The sequence below is a fragment of the Scyliorhinus canicula genome, chromosome 2 (assembly GCF_902713615.1).
Source record: "Scyliorhinus canicula chromosome 2, sScyCan1.1, whole genome shotgun sequence".
NCBI classification, from domain to species: Eukaryota; Metazoa; Chordata; class Chondrichthyes; order Carcharhiniformes; family Scyliorhinidae; genus Scyliorhinus; species Scyliorhinus canicula.
The window spans coordinates 118,821,100-118,842,777 of NC_052147.1; the positions used below are offsets into that span (position 1 = coordinate 118,821,100).

Genomic DNA, 21,678 nt, shown 5'->3' on the forward strand with positions numbered 1-21,678 from the left:
CGGAAAATATCCCAGATGTATTTGATTATATGCCCAATCCGTTATTCTACTATCGTGAAGATTAAAGGTGATGTCACATTGTGAGCTACTTAATGTAATCCGCATTTGAGAGGGCATTAAGGCTTTTAACAGAGTGTTGTGAAGAAAAAGCTTTATTCTGGTGCTTGGAGTTTTAACCTACAAAGAGAAACTCCCATAATGCGACTCATTTTATTGGACAAACAACAATTTAGAGGAGGCATGATCAAAGGCCTGGATTTTCTGAGTCTTCCAGCATAGGCGGGGTCTTCCAGCATAGGCGGGGTCTTCCAGTCCTGCCGAAGGGGGCCTCCTGCGGCAGGTTCCCTGGTGGTGTGGCCAGCGAGAAACTCAAATGGCCATTGACTTTGGCGGGACCAGAAGGTACCACCAGCGGCCAATGGTGTTCTGTCACCACTGCTGGAAAACACACTGCGGGTGTGACGGGAAAATCCCTGTCAAATTATTTGGTGTTGAAAAACATAAATAACATTGAAGTAGCTTATTAACTTTTTCTGAAATAAACCACAGAAACAAACTGTATTTACCATGCATATAAAGCAATATTGGAAATACAATAGTTGTGTGATTAAAGCACTGAAAAACTTACTGCAATAAGAGAAAAACTGACATATATTGACATGATAATGAGGGAAAGATTAGAGTATGAGAGAAAACTGGCTACAAATACAAAAACTGATAGTAAGACTTTCTACAGGTATTTAAAATGGATAATAGTAAGTAAAGTGAGAGTTTGTTCGCCAGAATGAGTGTATGCTGAATTAATAATGGAAAATAAGGAATGGCGGATGAATTGAACGCATATCTCGCATTTGCCTTCATTGTAGATAATACAAATAACACCCCAGAAATAACTGTGATTCAGGATTCTAAAGGGATGGGGAAACTTAAAATAATTACACTCCTCAGGAAAAGGGTATGATCATACGAGTTAGGAGCAATGGTAACAACTCGGCCTTTCAAGCCTGTTCCACCATTCAATAAGATCATGGCTGATCTAATTATAACCTCAACACTCCAATCCCCGCCGATCCGGGATAGCTTTTCAGCCCCCTTTTTTTTTTATCAAGAATCTATCTAGCTCTGTCTTAAGAATATTCAAAGATTCTGCTTCCACTGTGTTATGAGGAAGAGAATTTCAAAGGCTCACAACCCTCTGAGAGAAATAAATGCTCCTCATCTCTGTCTTAAATGGGCGACTCCTTATTTTTAAACAGTGCCCCCCCCCCCTCTCCAAGTTCTAGATCCTTCCACAAGAGGAAAAATCCTCTCCACATTCACCCTGTCAACACCCTTAGGATTTTATATGTTTCAATCAAGTCGCCTCTTGCCCTTCCAACCTCCAGCAGATACAAACCCAGCCTGTCCAACCTTTCCTCGTAAGAAAACCTACCCATTTCTGAAATTAATTCAGTAAAATCTCGTTGAATTTCTTGCAGCACATTTATATCTTTCCTTAAATAAGGTGACCAATACTGTACTCAGTACTCCAGATATGGTCTCATCAACACCCTGTATGACTGAACCTCCTTACTGTTGTACTGAATTTGCCTTGCAATAAATGATAACATTCCATTATCATAGGATCATAGAATACAGTGCAGAAGGAGGCCATTTGGCCCATCGAGTCTGCACCAGCCCTTGGAAAGAGCACCCTACCCAAGCCCACGCCTCCACCCTATCCCCGTAACCCCACCTAACCTTTTTGGACACTAAGGGCAGTTTAGCATGCCCAATCCACCTAACCTGCACATCTTTGGACTGTGGGAGGAAACCGGTGCGCCCAGAGGAAACCCACGCAGACACGGGGAGAACGTGCAGACTCTGCAAAGTGAGCCAAGCCAGGAATCGAACTCAGGTCCCTGGTGCTGTGAAACAACTGTGCTAACCACGGTGGTACTGCGCCTCCCTATTCGCTATCCCAATTACTTAATGTGCCTGCATATTAGCCTTTTGTAATTTACTATGGCATTTAGATCTCTCTGCTTCTCAGAGCCCTCCAATCTCTCACCTTTTAGATAATCTGATTTTTGCTTGTTTTTCCCTCCAAAATGGACAATTTTACATTTTCTCACATTATACTCCATTTGCCACATTATTGCCCGCTCAATTCACCTATCTAGATGCCTTTGCAACCACCTAATGTCCTCTTCACATCTTTCTTTCCTACCTATCTGTGTCATTAGCAAATTTAGTGAATATACCTTCAAGGGTGGTATGGTAGCACAGGGGTTAGCACTGTTGCTTCACAACACCAGGGACCCAGGTTCGATTCCCGGCTTGGTCACTGTCTGTGCGGAGTCTGCACGTTCCCCCCCTGTCTACGTGGGTTTCCAATCTTATTTACAATCTTAATCATGACATGGATGAAGGGACGGAATGTATAGTTGCTAAATTTGCTGATGACACAAAGATAGGTAGGAAAGTAATTGGTGAAGACAAAATGAGTCTACAAAGGGACATATTTATGTTAATCAGTGGGCAAAGGCTTGACCTCCTCCTGTTCCTAATTTGTATGAAAACCTTGGATTAAGAGACCAGGGGCGCAATTCTCCCAACGGGAGACTAAGTGCCGATGCCGGAGTGAAAACTGGAGTGTTTCACTCCGACGTCGGAGGCCGCTCCTCGCCCTCGCTCCTCCTCGCATGCGCGGTTGCCGTCCTCCCATGGAGGATTGATCTTGCGGGGCGACGGAGGAAAAAGAGTGCATCCTTTAGAGACGCCGGCCCCTCCTGAGCACTCCCCTGGTGTTCGATCCTCCCCCCCCCCCCCCCCCCCCCCACAGGCCGCACACGCAGTGTTCACACGCTGTTCATGCCGGCAGCGACCAGGTGTGGTTGGAGCTGTCATGAACAGGTCGGATTGGGCAGGCCGCTCGGACCATCCGGGCCGGAGAATCGCCGCTCGACCATTAGAAACGGCGAGCGGTGATTCTCCGAGCGGCCTGTCGTAAAACTCGGCACGCCGTTTTGGGGGGGTGGGAGAATCGCGTGCAGGTGCCAGGGTGGCGTGGCGGGAATCGCCTGGCACTCCCGCGATTCTCCCACCTGGCGTGGGGGTCGGAGAACCGTGCCCCAGAAACTTTTTCACTCATATCTTCATTACCATATAACGGATTGGCAAAGTTAAAGAGAGAAATATGAGCAAAGATATTGGAAAACATAAAAGTGAAGATAGTAATAGCACACTGTTTTGGGCGGCACGGTAGGACTGCAGTTAGCACTGTTGCCTCGGGTGCTAAGGACCTGGGTTCGATCCTGGCCCCGGGCCACTTTCTGTGTGGAGTTTCCACATTCTCCCCGTGTCTGCGCAGGTGTCACCCCCACAACCCAAAGATATGCAGGTTAAGTGGATTGTCCACACTAAATTGCTCATTAATTGGAAAAAAAAGAAATAATTGGGTACTCTAAATTTATTTTTAAAAACTATTTGATAGGTGAGAACAGTAGTCAAGTGCAATAGTGTGCTATTTTCTCATTTAAGAACAAAATAATTGACCTCGGAACATTCACTTACCTTTATTGAATTTCACGTTTAAGTTTGCAGCAACGTTTCATTCCTGTTTCATATTTTTGAGGAACCCAATTGTGAGAACTTTTAAAAAAGTTTATGCACATCACAAATCTAATGTATTGCTTTGTTTTTAAAAAAAAAATTACAACTCTTTAACCCTGAGAGTTAGATGACTTTTCATATAACCATCTTACCTTTGTGGAGAGTGAATCCAAGATCCCCCAGAACAATTTTTTGGTGAGGTGTAATTCTTCATCTGATGCACTTCCATAACTGCCCCATCCTGATGCCAAGCAATAGTATTTCCAAGTCTGTTCATAATGGCTGGCTAGAAGCTGTAATTGATAAAAGGAAATAATACCAATAGACTAATAGGTATCACAGCAGAATAAAGATATTTACAAAATATACAATTTGATACTCCTGTACCAAATCCGTGATACTGATAGGAAATTATTGGCTGTGTATTTGTGATGGTAACTAGACATTGTAAGAGTGTTATGCTTTAAAATGTCCGTTCAACTCAAGATAAGCAGAGTAATAAATAGGACTCCAAGACCTTCTACTAATTCTGCCTGAAAGAACCTGATGACCTGATTACCTTGCGAACAGGGGGTCCAGGTCAGCTTATATTGAAATCTATCTGCCAGGTTTAACTAGGTTGTCTGATTCATAAACCCTCAACAGGGAGGGGAGTGAGATACAGAGCAAGAGCGAGAGAGAGCGACAGGGAAAAGAACCAGTTTGGACAGTAGAAGAAAAAGTCTGTTGGGCAGAATGCTGAGTTTGTCCCCTGCTTGAAGTGATAGGATCTGCAAAAGATTTAATGACACTGGAAGATTCATTTTGATGTGGCGGGTAAAAAGAGTCACTGCAATGGCTTGCTGCTGGAAGTTAGTTTGGGGATTTTCAGAAGATCGAGAGAAGTGATTTTCAATAGACATTAGAACTCAGCAGGGAGAAGTATCTAGGAAAAACTTTGGACTGCTTCCTGTAAAAGATACAGTTCTTCTGAAAAGCTGGTGTTAAGTATAAACATGGCACAGGGTTATCAATCATGTTAAAAAAACTACTTACTGATTTAAAGTTGAGAGAATTAAATGCCTGCAAAGTAATGTTTAGTCGGTGTTAATTTTAGTTTGTTTGTTACAGTAAAACGTCTTAATTTAATATCTTGTCATGTGATCCTTTTTAAGTTGGTCACTGGGCGTTCAAATCCTTTGAAAAATTATCAGTCTCTGAGGGGATCATACCAATTTGGAGTATATATTAGGTTTCACATTGATATAGGTATGCTAATCTACACTGAAGCACATAATATAACTACAGGATGCTCATTTTCAAATATTCAATTATCTGAAGCTCAATATTCAAAAACCACTGCAAAGTAATTGCTAAAATTGTGATAATGTTCAGAATTGAGAGCTCAGATATTCTGTGCATTGACTACCTGTTTTCTGTTGTTTTCTGAATAGGGCAGTGTGGGAAATTAATTTGGGGCCGTTAGTCTTCACCACCACTTATAGGTTTACCTGCTCATAAGTCAATGGCAGATGATAATTCACTGCATTAGTTTTATAAATAGTTGTTTGGTAGCATAGAACCTGAGTATTGTTTTTTAAAAAAAGTCCCGGAAGAAAGAGTGTGCCCATTTTGGGCCTTTTTCAACTAAAGAAAAACTTTGAGTACAGCCATTCCCCGGTTCATTCCTCATGGCAATGTCTTAATAAATCAGAGTCAACCTGCCAGGTTTGAAATTAAACAAAAGCTTGACAGTTAATCTTTCCCTAGTGCATTCTCTATGATAATGCCTCTCTCAATCAGAGCTCACTTTCCAAGCTGCAAAATTATTTTTTAAAAAGGTACAAATGTTTTATTCTTAATTGGCAGCGCCCGTCACACTACAATTAGAGTCATAGATCATAGATGTTTACAGCATGGAAGCAGGCCCTTCAGCCCAACTTGTTCATGCCGCCCAGTTTCTATCACTAAGCTAGTCCCACTTGCCCACATTTGGCCCATATCCCTCTATACCCACCCTGCCCGTGTAACTGTCTAACTTTTTAAAAGAAAAATATTGTACCCACCTCTACCACTGTTCTGGCAGCTCATTACAGATGCTCACCACCCTCTGTGTGAAGAAATTCCCCCTCTGGCCTCTTTTGTATCTCTCACTCTCACCTTAAACTTATGCCCTCTAGTTTTAGACTCTTCAAGTTGGGAAAAGATGTTGACTATCTACCTTATCTATTAATTATTAATGATTAATTACCTATTAGTTATGGAATACTACAATGATTTCATTGTCCCCACTCAAAGTAAGCAACCCACATGGCCCAGTAATAAAACAAGGAGCCCACCCAAAACATTCTAATTAGTTTAATGCTGGAAGATCCGCCGGGGTTAGGGTGGAGGCTGCACAGTCAGATATCCATTAGGATTTCTATGGGATCTTCAGGATCCTTTGGGGCCTCACGGTAGCATGGTGGTTAGCATCAATGCTTCACAGCTCCAGGGTCCCAGGTTCGATTCCCGGCTGGGTCACTGTCTGTGTGGAGTCTGCACGTCCTCCCCGTGTGTGCGTGGGTTTCCTCCGGGTGCTCCGGTTTCCTCCCACAGTCCAAAGATGTGCGGGTTAGGTGGATTGGCCATGCTAAATTGCCCGTAGTGTAAGGTTAATGGGGGGATTGTTGGGTATACGAGTTACGTGGGTTTAAGTAGGGTGATCATTGCTCGGCACAACATCGAGGGCCGAAGGGCCTGTTCTGTGCTGTACTGTTCTATTCTATTCTATTCTTTGTAAATGTGGTACAATCAGTGTCAGAACATCATGATTTCAGGCTTTTTTTGTTTTCCTAACAGAATTTGACAATTTGAAGGTATCAGTTTGGAATGTCATTCCTTCGCTCAAATACTTAGCCATGCGCTCTGATACAATATGACTTCCAATTGCTTTTCAATGAAATAATAACTACTTTCAAGTTCATAATTCATCAATCCAAGACTACATTTTTGTGAATACCTTTAAAGGCATTTTGCAGTATTCATTAAGAATGGGAACATCAAATACAAAACGTCGCAGGAGTGGTTGCAACATGGAAGGTTGAAGGTGCCTGTGGAACAATGGAAAATGAGAGTTACATAATTACAAAGAAACATATGTAGATTATTTAGCTACACCATTCATACATATACATTAACCATTACAACTTAAGTGGGATAGAACCATGGCTTGCAGATTAAGTTTATGCTCATCATTCCTCCATAAATTTACCTTCCTGCAGCTGGATGATGTGATATGATATGCATATACTTGTAAGGATGCAAACTACTGTCAATCACTAACCATGTCAACAGGATATGATGAATTAGTCCCATGACTTATTAGTCAGTCTATGAGCAAGAATAATAGAAGTTAATTGTATTATATGTAGTGAACGGTATCTGTAAAGTGTTATATCTTCAAATAAAGCACCCACATTATTGTTTCACCAATCTTGTGTATGATTGGTATATTTATATCAAAGAAGAACATAACATAGGACAATGAATATCTGACAGCACTTGTCAGTCGTCAGTCTCCTTGGCTGTGTTGTTTGCATTGGACGCGATCTTCGGGCCTCGTTACACTCGCAATCAAGAGGATTTAGGCCTGTGAATAGCGGGAGAGGCCAAAAACGGCAACCATGTCAGGCGCCAAACAGATTGTGATGCAACCAGCCTGCTCCAGTAGGCGAATTCAGAATCTTGCCGTAGCATGGCGAGAAACCAATTATCACCACTTCAGCCCAATTTCCATACAATAACGAGAGCCACCTGTAATCCAACGCCACCTGTTATTTACCGGCCTCCCCAGCAAGTGGTCACACTGGTGCCGATTAGTACTCCTTTTTAAAAACTCGAACCTGACGGAAGGGCTTCTGTGAGGAGCCGAGAATGGGAGTAACCATCTTTGCTCACACGCAAAGAGACCGGGGCGCTGGCCTTGCCACCCCAGTGGGAGGTGGGGGTCCGTCTGCAGGGGTTGGGGGAAGGGGCAACTGGGGGACAATTGCTTGTGGCACCATTGTACCAACCCTTGGATCCGAACCCGATTCCGGGGGCAACTCGTGTCCCTGCCCGTCTGCCTCACCAATCACCCATAACCCCCACCAACCGCTGAGGCCTCTGGCCGCGCGGCTGAAAGCAATTGCTAATAGGGAATTGGCAAACATGGGTAAGTGAGCACTTGACACATGCCAAATGGATTCCCATGGGTGGGCGGTCCATGTGGGAGTCATTGCCTGGCATTCCAATCAATCCTTGATGTCTGGACACTGTCTGGAAGTCAACGCCTCACACGCAGCAGCCAACATCTGAACACCCAGGTAATGGGACACAGCTTCCTGGACACGATCACGGCCAGAGAGTGGGTGGGTGCCACAGGGAAGGCGGGGGGATGCTCGGAAAGACAGGCATAGAGTCCGGGGGTCAGGCCGCAGTGTGGGAGAAAGTGACAGAGGCATCATAATGGTTGTGCAACAAGTTGTTTAATGTGCTGCACAATACCCCATTTCCGCGAGTGCCACTCCCAACCACACCCTCTACTTACCCCCTCCCCCCCGGCCCCAGTGCCCTCAGTGATGCGCAACGTGCCTGGCCCTCCTGCCTCTACCACTATGTCCAGGTGTATCCCCAGGATGCACATCTGAGATGGAGAAAGTCAGCTGCTTACCTCGTCCCTACGATGCCCCTGGCGAGCACCTTCTGGGGCTCAGGGGCCGGAGGGCCCAGCTCACTTGTCGACAGCACATGCATAGCCGTGACACCCTGTCCAATGTGCTGACCCTGAGATGCGGTCTCATGAGACGTGTAGAACTTGGAAGTGCTGGTGACCACCTTCGCTGCCCCATGGGTCGGGCCCGGGTTGGCACTGAGCGCCCTCTCCTCCCAGTCGGTGCCCATAGAGCCCTGGGGTTCACCTTGGGATGGAGGGGCAGCTGCTTCGGGCCCCCGCTGCACTGCATCATCCGGCTCTCCTAGCCCTGGCGGTTCCCCATGGTCAGCACCATCGTGTCGATGCCCTCGTCGATGCCTCTCAGTGACCGGGCCATGCTCTGCAGCGCCTCAGTCATGCTCACCTGGGACTGGGACAAGTTCTGCAGCGCTTCGGCCATTCCCATCTGGGAGTAGGACATGTCCCTCAAAACCCCATCAAGGTCGGCCTGGTATTCGGTGACATCCCCCAGTGAGGCCGACACACTGCCGAGACCCTCAGCCACGGCAGTCAACGACTGCGTGGCGCCTTGGACACCTTCACTCATAGTGCCGAATTCGTGCATCAGGCTCTCCACTGCGGTCGCCATCCTAGCAGTGTTTGCCTCAGTGTCATTCATTGCCAGCGCCATCTCCTGCGCCCATAGCCTCTGAGATTCCTACAATCGGCTATAGATCTGGCGCTGACATCTCTCTCTGAACATCTCAGCCGCTTCCTATCATCTCCATCAGCTGCGGATAACTCTGTTCCAGAGGCTCAGCATCAGGCTGGGGCCCACCTGGGTTCAAGGATCCAGCAGACCTCTTGACTGCTGTCCTGCCTGGGGGTTTGCCTGTACATCAGCAGCTGTGTGGTGCTCACCAGATTGTGCCCCAGAAGCCTGACCACTAACATTTCCCACCGAGATGCGTCCATATACGCTGGTGGAGGGTGGGGATGACAGCTGTGCCGCGACTGTTATAGTTGCATCCTCAGAGCTCTCCTCCGAGGTATTCTCCCTGGAGTCAGGAGAAGGGACCACCCGGGATGGACCGTCACCGTCGGCTGGAGGACCTGTGGGAGAATGGACATGTGGTCAGAGGGAGGGATGGGTCAGTCAGTAAGACAATCAGTACTAACGTTTAACAGATCCTCCGGATGGAGCCTGGTGGTTTCTCACCTCTGTAGCGTCCGCCAGCCTCTGCATTGGTGACCACTATGGCCTCGGCTGCACCGGACACATCCAGGGTCTGGCCCTCGAAGGAGGTGAGGATTCTCAAGTCTGGCACCCCACCGCCAGTCTGGACCCTCCCCACCAATTATGGGAGAGCTTTTCATGAGGGGATACAGAGAGGGACGTTGGTATCTACTCACTCTGGCTGACCGGTGTAGCTCGTTGACCTTTGTCCAACTCTGTAGGCCAGTCCTCCTGGTCACACTACCCGAGCTGACTGCTGCCGACACCTCATCCCAGCAGCACTGGCTGCCTTGTGCTTGCCCACCGGGACCCATGGGACATCCCTCCTGCACTCCACTGTGTCCAGGGGCCTCCCCAGATCACCATCCCGAATCCTGGGGCCAGTCTCCTCGGTGCCATTATTGCGAGCTGGCTGGGGTTGGCTGAGCAAGTGCAATCTAAGTGCTGCTCGGCATGGTTAGCATGGGGCAGGCGAGCGCGGTGCCAGCGAATCAGCTGGCAAGCCAGCATTCAGGGCGGGAAGCCTGTGAGGCCTTTTAAGTGGACCAATTAACGTTAATAGTGTTGCTGGCATCGCCGGGCCGAGCTCTGGGAAACCCGAGGCAATTCCCGCTCGTTACAGCACTTAGAAATCTTTCCGGAGAATCGCGCTTATGTGCCGGGATTCTCCACTACCCGGCGGGGCGGGGGATCCCGGCGGGATGGAGTGGCGTGAACCACTCCGGCGTCAGGCCGCCCCAAAGGTGCGGATTTCTCCGCACGTTTAGGGGCCAAGTATTAACCTTGAGTGGCTAGGCCCGCGCCGGAGTGCTTGCCGCCTCACCGGCCGGCGGGAAAGGCCTTCGGCGCCATGCCAGCCGGGGCCGAAGGGGCTTCGCCGGCCGGTGGAGGTCCGCGCATGCGCTGGAGCGTCAGCGGCTGCTGATGTCATCCCGTGCATGCGCAGGGGAGGGGGTCACTTCCGCCTCTGCCATCGTGAAGGCTATGGCCAACGCTGAAGGAAAAGAGTGCCCCCACGGCACAGGCCTGCCCGCCGATCGGTGGGCCCCAATCACGGGCGAGGCCACTGTGGGGGCACCCCCCGGGCCTAATCGCCCCGCGCCCCCCCCCCCCCCCCCCCCCCACCCCAGGACCCCGAAACCCGCCCGCGCCGCCAGTCCCGCCGGTAAGGGAGGTGTTTTGATTCCCGCCGGCGGGACCGGCACGACAGCAGCGGGACTTCAGCCCATCGCGGGCCGGAGAATCACCCGGGAAGGGGCCCGCCGATAGGTGCGGCACGATTCCCGCCCCCGCCGAATCTCTGGTGCCAGAGACTTCGGGACATGCCGTCCCCCGGCGATTCTCCAACCCGGCAGGGGGTCAGAGAATCCAGCCCATGGTGTTCAAAGTTGTAGCAAGAAGCAACTATGGACAAAGTAAATACTTAACCACCTGGATTATCTCTGGCAGTGGCTCCTCTTAACAACTCAGTGTTCCCCAAGGATATATCCTTTCATCCCTCTTCTTGTCTACATGTGAACCTTTGATCACATCATTCTCAGGCCTATGGTCAGCTTCCACATAAGTACTGATGGTGCAGCTCCACTTCTCCCAGTCCTTTCATGGCCTCTACACTGTCAAGTCTGCTATCCAGACTTGGATAGGATCACAGAAACGTACAGCTCAGAAGGAGGTCAATTGGCCTATTGTATCTGTGCTGGCTCTTTGTAAGAGAAGTCGTGCCGAGTTCCACATTCCAGTTACTTGGCAGTAACTTTCGGAAGCTCTTCATCCTCCAGCACCTGTTATTCCCTTTTTAAATGATTTATGGCATCAACTTCAATTCGCTTTCCAGATCTCGATAACTCCTAAAGGAAAAATAACTCCTAATTTCCCCTCTACAACTGTTGTATTTATTATGTCAGCGACTGCTCCGCTTTTCAGGGGAATTGTTTTCCCTCTGCTCTATCCAAAGCTCCCATCATCTGGAAAACCTCATAGGTTACCTCTTGACCTTCTTTGTTCCAAGGTAAGAGGTGAGCTACTCATGCTTCTCAAGGATGAACCATAACTTTCTCCATCTACGTATTTAGACGATCCATGATATTGAAATGGCGGCATATCCTGTCCAACCCGCCGCAAAAGCGGTGGTGGAGGCAGTCCGTTATTGGCTGGTGACTGGATCTACTGGTCCCACCATTGTCAACGGGCTTTCCCGTTGAATGCATCCCTCGCTGTTAGGAAACTACTGCGGGGTGCGCCATTGGCGGGAGCGGAAGATCCTATTGTCATGAATGAACGGAAAATACCAGCCGACCTTTGCCCTGTCACAATAACTTCATTTTCCTTCCGACCCACCATCAGAGATTGAACCAGACTTCGAGCTTCCAACCTGATACTCTCCTTTTTACAAAAACCATCACCTTCCTTTCTGACCCGTGTTTTAGTCCATTTGATGCTGAAACACCCAACCATGCATTTACTATTTCTAATCTCTACTGCAGTGTTTCCCCGACCAGCAATTGATTCTCCTTCCTTTATGAGGTTCAGCTCATTCAAAACTCAGCTGGCCACGTCCTATCCTGCTCACTCATTACCTCTGGATTCGCTGACCTATACTGGTTCTCAGTCTGCCAATGCTCCAAGTTGAAATTCTCATCCTAATGTTTAAATCCTTTTATGCCTTTGCTGTTCACTGTGTCTGTAATTTCTTACAGCCGAAAGCCACGACCACTCCACTAAAGTCTCTATCCCTCTGACTCTGATCTCTAATGCACCCGCTGCCTCCTCGTTTTGCCTGCAGCTTTCTAAGCCCCATGCTCTGGAAATTCTCTTCCTAATTGCTGCCCCATCTCCCTCTCGTCCTTCATGACCCGTTTTAAAATCCATCCCACTGCTCAAATTTCTGGTCTCCGAATATTTTGTTTCTTGTTTCAGCATCCATTTTTGTTGAAATATATTTTGCTACATTAAAGGGATTATCATAAATGCAATTTTTTAAATTGATCTTGTTATTAGTGATCATGCAAAAGAAAATGTCACTAATGTTACCATTTAAAGCATCAGGCAGTACTGGAGGAAGATGAAGCTAGTGAGCAAATAGAGAGTTCTGCTTGTGTCTCGTTTCAGCGTATGTGGTCATATTTGAACAAAGGGTTCTGACAAGTCAGAAACGTTTGATCACATCATAACGTGAATGATATAATGGTTGTTTCTTGAACGTGTACAATCTTATCAAGTCTCAGTAGCCCACATAATGAGAATCTTTGTCACAATTAGGCTTACATTAACACTGCAATGAAGGTACTGTGAAAATGTTTCTGGGAACATTTAATCCAGGAAGTAAAATTGGGAAAAAATACTGAGATAAAAAATTTCGTCAGAAAGTGAGCAGGGAAAAAAAAAATTTAAATATAAAAATCTGATTATTCGCCACAGTCAAGGATGCTTGTCAAGGTTTTCAGCCAGTAGTAAATGTTTTAATATTACACAATAATTGCATTGCAATGAGAGTAAATAATCCTGCAGCAACTTAATCATCAGAAGATGGTTGTTAAAATTAGCAATTAGCCCGTTTACTGTCCAAAATTGAGTGTTGTGCACGCAAATGCTATTTCCTGCCAGGATCTATCAGATCAAAGACATTGTGGCCCTAAAACTCCTTTTATTAGTGTCAACTGGATCAGTCTAGGTTCATACCGGATGGCTGCATGGTTTCGATTTTGCAGGTTCATTCTGGTATTAACACCTTTAGGATAATTACCAACTTCACTGCCTGAGCAGTAACCTGATGGAACAAACTGTCCATTGGCATCAACAGAACAAACGGGGGGACACGACACGACTCAGCCAGGCTCCTCTCCAGGAAGTAAATTCTTCAAAATAACGTTCTTCAAAATGTTCTAAAGGATCACGAGTAATGTTTCTAAACGATGAGAGATGGCAGAGCTCTGAGGTGCGGAGGGATCTATGTGTCTTTGTCCATGAATTGCAAAAGGATAGTATGTAGGTACAGCGAGTAATTAGGATAGCTAATAGAATATTATAGTTTACTGTGTCAGGAACTGATACAATAGTAGGGAAATTATGCTTCAGTGTCCAGGGTATTGGTGAAACCACATCTGGAATATTGCGCACTGTATTCGTCGCCTTATTTAAGGAAGGATGTAACGGTGTTAGAAGCAGTTCTGAGAAACTTTACTAGACTAATACCAGGAATGGGTGGGTTGACTGATGAGGAAAGATTGGACAGGCTAAGCCTGTATCCACTGGAGTTTAGAAGAGTAAGAGGCAACTTAATTAAAACCTTTAAGTTCCTGAAGGGTATTAACAGGGTGAATGTGGAGAAGATGTTTCCTCTTGTCGGAGAATCTAGAATTAGGGGTAATTTCCAAGGCAGTGGAAGCAGAAACGTTGAATATTTTTCAGGCAGAGCTAGATACGTTTTTAATTAACAAGGAAGTGGAAGGTTATTGAAGGTAGACAGGAATGTGGTTTTCAGGTTACAATCAGATCAGCCTTGATCTTATTGAATGGTTGAGCACGCTCGAGAGGCCGAGTGGCCTAGTCATGCCCCTAATTCTTATGTGCATAAAATAAAATTAAAGATATCTGTACCGGCATATCGAAAGCAAACATTCTTCAATTGACTCTCTCTGGGCTTTGGTAAGTCCAGGTCCTTTGGACAGTCTGTAGATTGTGTGCAGTGTGGAGTCTATCAGGGAGGCAAAATGCTCAGTCCCAGCAAAAAAGGGTGCGCATCTCGTGAGTAGTGGAAGCACTGCTGAACAGATGTATCGATTAAGGGCAAGAGCAGTCTCTGTAGTTCCCAAAGCAGCCTGTTGGAATAGAAAAACTATTATTCAGAGAAAAGCATAACATACACTAATTTTGTTGTTGTCTAAATCCGTGAGCTGATTATGAACAAGAATCAGAAAGAATCTCTTTCCTGAATGTTTCACGTTTCTACTCACCACATGTCACTTTGATAATTACAGATTCTCCAAAGGTACGTTAATTATGTGACTAGAAATGTAATATTGTAACTGAGGCATGCGCTACAGAATCAGTTTAGGCTGATTAAAACACTCTTCTTCAATTCATATTCCATAAATGTCTCTCATCTAAGTCAATTTTTAAGTGTTTCTGACAATTTATTTATTGCCTATGCTACTGGCGCATACTAATTAGAATAAAGTCCAACAATCATTACCTTTCTTTAAAAATATTCGCTCACGCATCCACCACCTGCCAATGTAATGAACGTGTGAGGGGTTTACAGTCATCTAATAAAGAATGCACTATCTAGTATGACAAATATTAATGTTCACAGGACAGGGCACAACTGTAAGGATCCTAGATGATGTTATCATGGGACAGTCAGGTCCTGGAGAGGACCCCGGCTCAATAGGCCGTAACTTTTATTTTTTGTTTAGATACATGGTTTAACAGAGTTACAGATTGCCGATTAACTTTTAACAAAAGAAGATAACATTTATTACACAAGAAATGCACAACTCATTCACGCCAGCTATATCTTTACACATGAATACAGATTTATAAGGATAATGCAAATTATAAATTTTGGCGTGATTTACCAGCCGCGTCCTGCCAGAATCAGGACAGGACGCTGCCAGTAGATCCCAGCATCCCCCAGGATTTCTGACGGCTGTTACACCTCGCGAGATCTAACTCCCGCCCACCAGGCAGATATCGACCTCGCCAAGGAGACCCCAGCGGAATACCGATTAGTGCTGGTCCCCACAAACTGGGATGAGGTGGAAGGGCACTTCTGGTGGGGAGGTCTCCCAGACAATTGGAGGCCGACAGGCTGGCACCCTGGCACTGCTGGTGCCACCAGGGCACCTTGGCACAGCCAGCCTGGCACCGACTGTGCCACCTGGACACCCAGGCAGTGCCAACCAGATCTCAGCCTGGTACTGCCAGGGTTTTAAGGTGGCACTGCCAGCCTGATAGCCCGGCAGTGCCAAGGTGCCAATCTGGGTATTTTGACCACATGGGGATCGGGCCCAGGAATGCCCGACTGGTATGTCTTTCAGTGCCGAACGGGGGTTGGGGGGGGGGGGGGGGGGGGGGGGGGGGGGGGGGGGGGGGAGAATGGGGTAGGGGAGATGGGTGGGTAGGGGACACCCCCCCAGGTGAGATGGGGCATTGCGGGGATACGGGGGTTACGCTGGTTGGTCGAGAGATCAGGGCAGCATTTAAAAATGCTTTGCTTGCCAGAGCTTCAAATAGAATGCCATTCAATCGCAAGATCATTCCCGTCGGTACCCCTCCGTTCCCGCCCAGAACAGACTCTATTTTTGTTTAGTTAAATCGGTGCCTATATCTTATATACTCTAAAGATGTCAGTAAGTACACGGTCTATCAGTAAACCAATAAGCAAAATGTGATCAGACACCACACTATGAAACAGAGTGACAGGTACCACCCAACCCAACTTCTGTGGATCACTCATCAAATCCTCCCAGATTCTCGTTACACTGTGAGCCAACTAGTCTTATTGGAACTCTATCTATCTTTCACATGAAGGTTTCTAAATGCCTCTCTGGAAAAACACCCTAGTAATCTTCTCCCAAACAACACTTTCTCTTGGATGTCTTCACCAAGGATCCATTTCCAGTATTTCAGCCTCTCCTTTCAATATACCTTTGCCGTGGATTGCCACGTGCATTCCAGCTTCCACACAAACTCTCTTGCACCCAATCTCGCCAACAGAACACTACTGCTTCACAGGCTGTTATTAGGATGCCATCAAACTTTTGATTTACTTCAGATATCTGGCTTCTCACCTAAGCGACTTTAAATCTGGTTCTTGCAGTTGTCTCTTTAACACAGGATACTTTCTCTGAATTTTACTTGAATTCTCCTGAACAGGATCTTGTTCTACTCCTTGATCTTTGTTCTATTAACTGTCTCCCTGAAGTATTATTTTGACCACAACTCCTGTTTTTTGGGATTTTCTTTTGTTCTTCAGGAAATCTGCTTTCTGCTGTTCTCTTCCTTATGTCCAGCCTTTTCTGGCTCCAGCTTACAACTATCTCAAAGGTTCATGCTGTCCCAGGGTTAGCAAACAGAAAACCAAATATCCACAGCCTTGCTATGATAAACAACAATCACTTTTACTTACTGACTCGAGGGAGGCAGATGCTCTTAAATCAGGTAAAAATCCAACTTCCAGCAAATGAAGCAGGAAACTTTGGTCCTCAACACCATAAACACGATCCAGAAACAATACCATGGGTGCCTTGTGGTCAGGACAGAAACTTGCAGACATAGACGGCTCGGAAATAGTTCCATCTGCAAAGCACCAAACTGTATCTTCAAAATGCAATTTAAACGCACAGTTTGACAATGATTTATCTTTTCCAAGTATCATATTAATATGATGATATTAATGACAATGCATCCGGCTCCTTTACCCTCTTCCCATCCAGAATGGATTGATGCTATCTTGGTATGTGTTCATGGGTGACGGTCACCCTTTCACATCTTAACTAAGCACTAATTTTTCATGCTTGAGCCGAGACAAAACATGTCAACAGGGTTATCAATTTTGGGGAGGGGGGAGGGTGCAAGTGGCCAGGGACTGGGGGTGCAAGTGGCCAGGGACTGGGGGACTCTCCACAAGCATAACTTTACCAGACTGGTAGATCAGATGGAGGAGGAGTTCAGGAGGTGGGACATGCTGCCATTGTCGTTGGCGGGGAGGGTGCAGTCCGTCAAAATGACAGTGCTTCCGAGGTTCTTGTTCCTTTTTCAGTGCCTGCCCATATTTATCCCCAGGGCCTTCTTTAGGAGAGTGACCGGCAGTATTCTGAGCTTTGTGTGGGCACATGGGACTCCGAGAGTGAGGAGGGTGTTCCTGGAGCGAGGAAGGGATAGAGGCGGGCTGGCGCTGCCCAACCTTCTGGGGTACTATTGGGCAGCCAATGTGGCAATGGTGCGTAAATGGGTGATGGAGGGGGGAGGGGCGGCGTGGAAAAGAATGGAGATGGCGTCATGTAGAGGTGCGAGCCTGGGTGCCATGGTAACGGCACCGTTGCCGCTCTCCCCCAAGAGGTATACCACGAGCCCGGTGGTGGCGGCGACCCTAAGAATCTGGGGACAGTGGAGACGGCATCGGGGGGAAACAGGGGGCTCGATGGAGGCTCCACTGGGTGGCAACCATCGGTTCATCCCGGGGAACACGGATGGGGGATTCAGGGGATGGCAAAGGGCGGGCATCAGCAAATTGAGGGACCTGTTTATTGGCGGGAGGTTTGCGGGCCTGGGGGAACTGGAAGATAAATTTGGCCTTCCCCAGGGGAACATGTTCAGATACCTGCAGGTAAAGGCGTTTGCTAGGCGACAGGTAGAGGGATTCCCTTTGCTGGCCTCGCAGGGGACGATGGACAGAGTGCTTTCGGGGGTGTGGGTAGGAGAGGGGAAGGTGTCTGACATCTATAAGGTAATGCAGGAGGTGGAGGAGTCGTCAGTGGAGGAGCTGAAGGCTAAATGGGAGGAGGAACTCGGGGAGCAGATAGAGGACGGGACTTGGGCGGAGGCCTTGGAGAGAGTCAACTCTTCCTCCTCATGTGCGAGGCTTAGTCTCATCCAATTTAAGGTGCTGCACCGGGCCCACATGTCCGGGACTAGGATGAGTAGGTTCTTTGGGGGTGAGGACAGGTGCACCAGATGTTCGGGGAGTCCTGCGAACCACGCCCATATGTTCTGGGCATGCCCAGCACTGGAAGAATTCTGGAAGGGGGTGGCGGGGACGGTGTCGAGGGTGGTTGGATCCAGGGTCAAGCCAGGGTGGGGACTCGCGATTTTTGGGGTTGGGGTGGAGCCGGGAGTGCAGGAGGCGAAAGAGGCCGGGGTCCTGGCCTTTGCGTCCCTAGTAGCCCGTCGAAGGATTCTGCTACAGTGGAAGGATGCGAGGCCCCCAAGCGTGGAGACCTGGATCAGTGACATGGCGGGATTTATAAAATTGGAAAAGGTCAAATTTGCCCTGAGAGGATCAACACAAGGGTTCTATAAACGGTGGCAGCCTTTTCTGGACTTCCTGGCTCAGAGATAGGTAACTGGGTCAATAGCAGCAGCAACCCGGGGGGGGGGGGCATTATTGTAGTGTTTATTCTGTAACTTTATAGTGTGTTAATTTGCGTTGTTGTTAAAATGCTGGGTTGTTCATGGGGATGGGGCGAATGTATATGATTGTTAATATTATTGTTATTTTCGGTATTTTACTAAGGTGCGTTATTGTTGTATAAAATCAAAATTTCTCAATAAAAATTATTTAAAAAAAAAAAAATTTTTGGGGGGGGGGGGGGGGGGGGTTGACTTGGCATCGCAGCAAAACCCAATCCTGTTCTACCATGACATACACACAAAAATCCACATGGTACGGCAGACAGGAATGGGAAGTCTGATATTCCCCTTCTTAGCCAGACTGGAATAATACAGACACTATAATGAGAAGGCCATGCAGAAAGTATGAAAAAGATGGGAGACGGAGAGAGTGTCATAGAAAATAATGCAAGTTAGAAAGAGCAGAAGGACAGTTGGAGGGGAACATCTGCCTGAATTTTTCATCCATTGGGCGCGAGATGACTTGACGGGCCTAGAAGCCAGCGCTAAATGTGTTTCTGTTTGCGACCGTTCCTGGAACTTGATTTCACGCTGGCTGGCCAAGTAATTAGACAGTGTGAAACGTGCACTGGGAAATGCCGAGCGCTGCTGGGTAGAGTGGGAACAGAGCGGGTGCCAAGAAAAGGGAGGTTGCGGGTTTGTGCTTCGACTGTGCTGCCTCTGGGGGGCAGCCACTGCGGAGTTGTCTCTGGGAGCTGCAGAACTGTAGGAAATACAATGCAATGGGAAAACTATGCAGAGTGCGTCTAGGCAGCACACAATAACATAAACCTCAACCTCCAGACAACTTTTTATTTCAGCCAGTTCATCCAATCCCAGATTGAAGTTGAAGCTAAAATGTAAAGGCCGCCTGGCCAATCAGCAAGCCCACCAACTGTAAAAGCAGACAGGCCACGTCAAATTGTATCCAACTGATTTATTAATGTGCTGAATTGCCTGCTTCATTGTTGGTTCCCGACTCTTGTGCGCAACTGAAATATTGTGCTAGTGTGCAACGATATTGGGGTGGGCGCCTCACATCTGTTGGGAAAATCCCTGTATTACCATTACAGGCAGTGCCCACCCACCCGAGAAATGTAAAGTTCTGGTCAATCCTTTTTTTGTCTTTATGCCATAGGCAATCAGATATATTATATCGTATAAGATGCTTTTATACCGTGGGCAGCACGGTAGCACAGTGGGTAGTACTGTTGCTTCACAGCTCCAGGGTCCCAGGTTCAATTCCCAATTTGGGTCACTGTCTGTGTGGAGTCTGCACGTTCTCCCCTTGTCTGCATGGGTTTCCCCCGGATGCTCCGGTTTCCTCCCACAAGTCCAGAAAGACGTGCTGTTAGGTAATGTGGACATTCTGAATTCTCCCTCTGTGTACCCGAACAGGCGCCGGAATGTGGCGACCAGGTGCTTTTCACAGTAACTTCATTGCAGTTTTAATGTCAGACTACTTGTGACAATAAAGATTATTATTATTAAGATATCCTCCGCCATCAAAAAATTATCTGTCTGACTCATTGTAAGAAATAGCATTGAAAACCTTCTTGTTTGTATTAAAGAACCTATTGAAAATCTGCAGTACACAATTTAACGTTATCATATATGGCATACCTTGGTTAACAATTGGCAATTTCAGTGGTATACTAATAATGCCCACCAGATCCTCAGTTGGTACCAGGGAACGAAGTATTGCTCGGATTCGAATAGCTTCACCTTTGCCAGCTTGGATTAGCTGATCAAATAGATAAATTGCAATTTAGACAAAGCAAAAAGGATATAAATTCAAAGTCTTCCTGTACTATGCCTTAGGCTTAAGGCTTAAAAATGTAGTATACCACAAACAACTTTCAGAAATCCTAAAGGTATGAAATATTTCAAAAATGGATAATTTGCCATTAATTCAACTCTCAGTAATCATAATGAACACTAAAAATTACAGCAAAATAATAATTACTTACATGCATTTCTGGAGCACATCGGCCAAGAAGATCAATCAAAGCAGAATAGAAGGACATGATAGAATTACCCATGTGCACAACTTCTTCATCCTCCTCTTCGCTACTGTTGAGCAAGAGTCCATTTTAATTAAATTATTTGAATAACCAAGGCAAAATTTCCTACCATTTAGGGAGCATTTACACCAGAACATAATACTAGGGTAACATGAATTCCCTTCACTTTGGTGCTGCAGTTAATAATTGTGCATCAGATCAAAGCAAACTGAAAGAAAACAGAGGAAGGAATCTCATTGCACTTCACTTTATGCCTGTGCACATTATGCCTGCACAGGAGTACACAGGATATACAGCAAAGAAACCGACCACTCATAGACATAGAATTTACAGTGCAGAAAGAGGCCATTCAGCCGATCAAATCTGCACCGGCCCGTGGAAAGAGCACCCTACTTAAACCCATGCCTCTACCCTATCCCCGTAACCCAATAACTCGACTGAACCTTTCTTGGACACTAAGGGGAAATTTAGCACAGCCAATCCACATAACCTGCACATTTTGGACTGTGGGAGGAAACCGGAGCACCCGGAGGAAACCCACAGAGACATGGGGAGAAAGTGCAAACTCCACACAGACAGTCACCCGAGGCCAGAATGGAACCTAGGACCCTGGAGCTGTGAGGCAGCAGTGCTAACCACTGTGCCACCGTGCTGCCCATGTGACACCGTGCCGCCCATTTTTTTTTAAACCAACAGCTCAACCAGTTCACTGTGTTAAAACTCCTTAAATTTTTTAACATCTAAACCGACCACTATAACTCTCTTTCCCTTCTCTCACTTGATAATTTATGGACAGTCTCTGTAAAGCACACTCAAAGAGATCTTTAAGGTGTCTCTGAAGCTTGTTTTCCCGATTTTAACTTTCTTCACAAAGAATTACAAACAGTATTAACCTGGAAGACATCACATTCTATACAAGAATGGTTCATAAAGAGATACTGAGCTGCCAGTTGGAAGATGTCTTTGGTGACCTGTGAGTAAAGAGAGTTAAGAGAGGACCTAAAACTATCCGGGTCCTGGGTCACTAATCCAGATACAATAATAATAATAATAATAAC

General features: G+C 46.7%; 1 protein-coding gene across 1 annotated transcript in view; it reads right to left on the reverse strand.

Annotated features, from left to right (window-relative positions):
* The window catches only part of ryr3 (ryanodine receptor 3), a 500,545-nt gene that overhangs the window by 196,476 nt on the left and 282,391 nt on the right, over positions 1–21,678 (reverse strand). Inside the window, 6 exon segments of the mRNA XM_038785757.1 lie at positions 3,747–3,887; positions 6,575–6,665; positions 14,082–14,302; positions 16,615–16,784; positions 20,220–20,340; positions 20,567–20,669. Of these exon segments, the coding sequence (XP_038641685.1) occupies positions 3,747–3,887; positions 6,575–6,665; positions 14,082–14,302; positions 16,615–16,784; positions 20,220–20,340; positions 20,567–20,669 (847 nt within the window).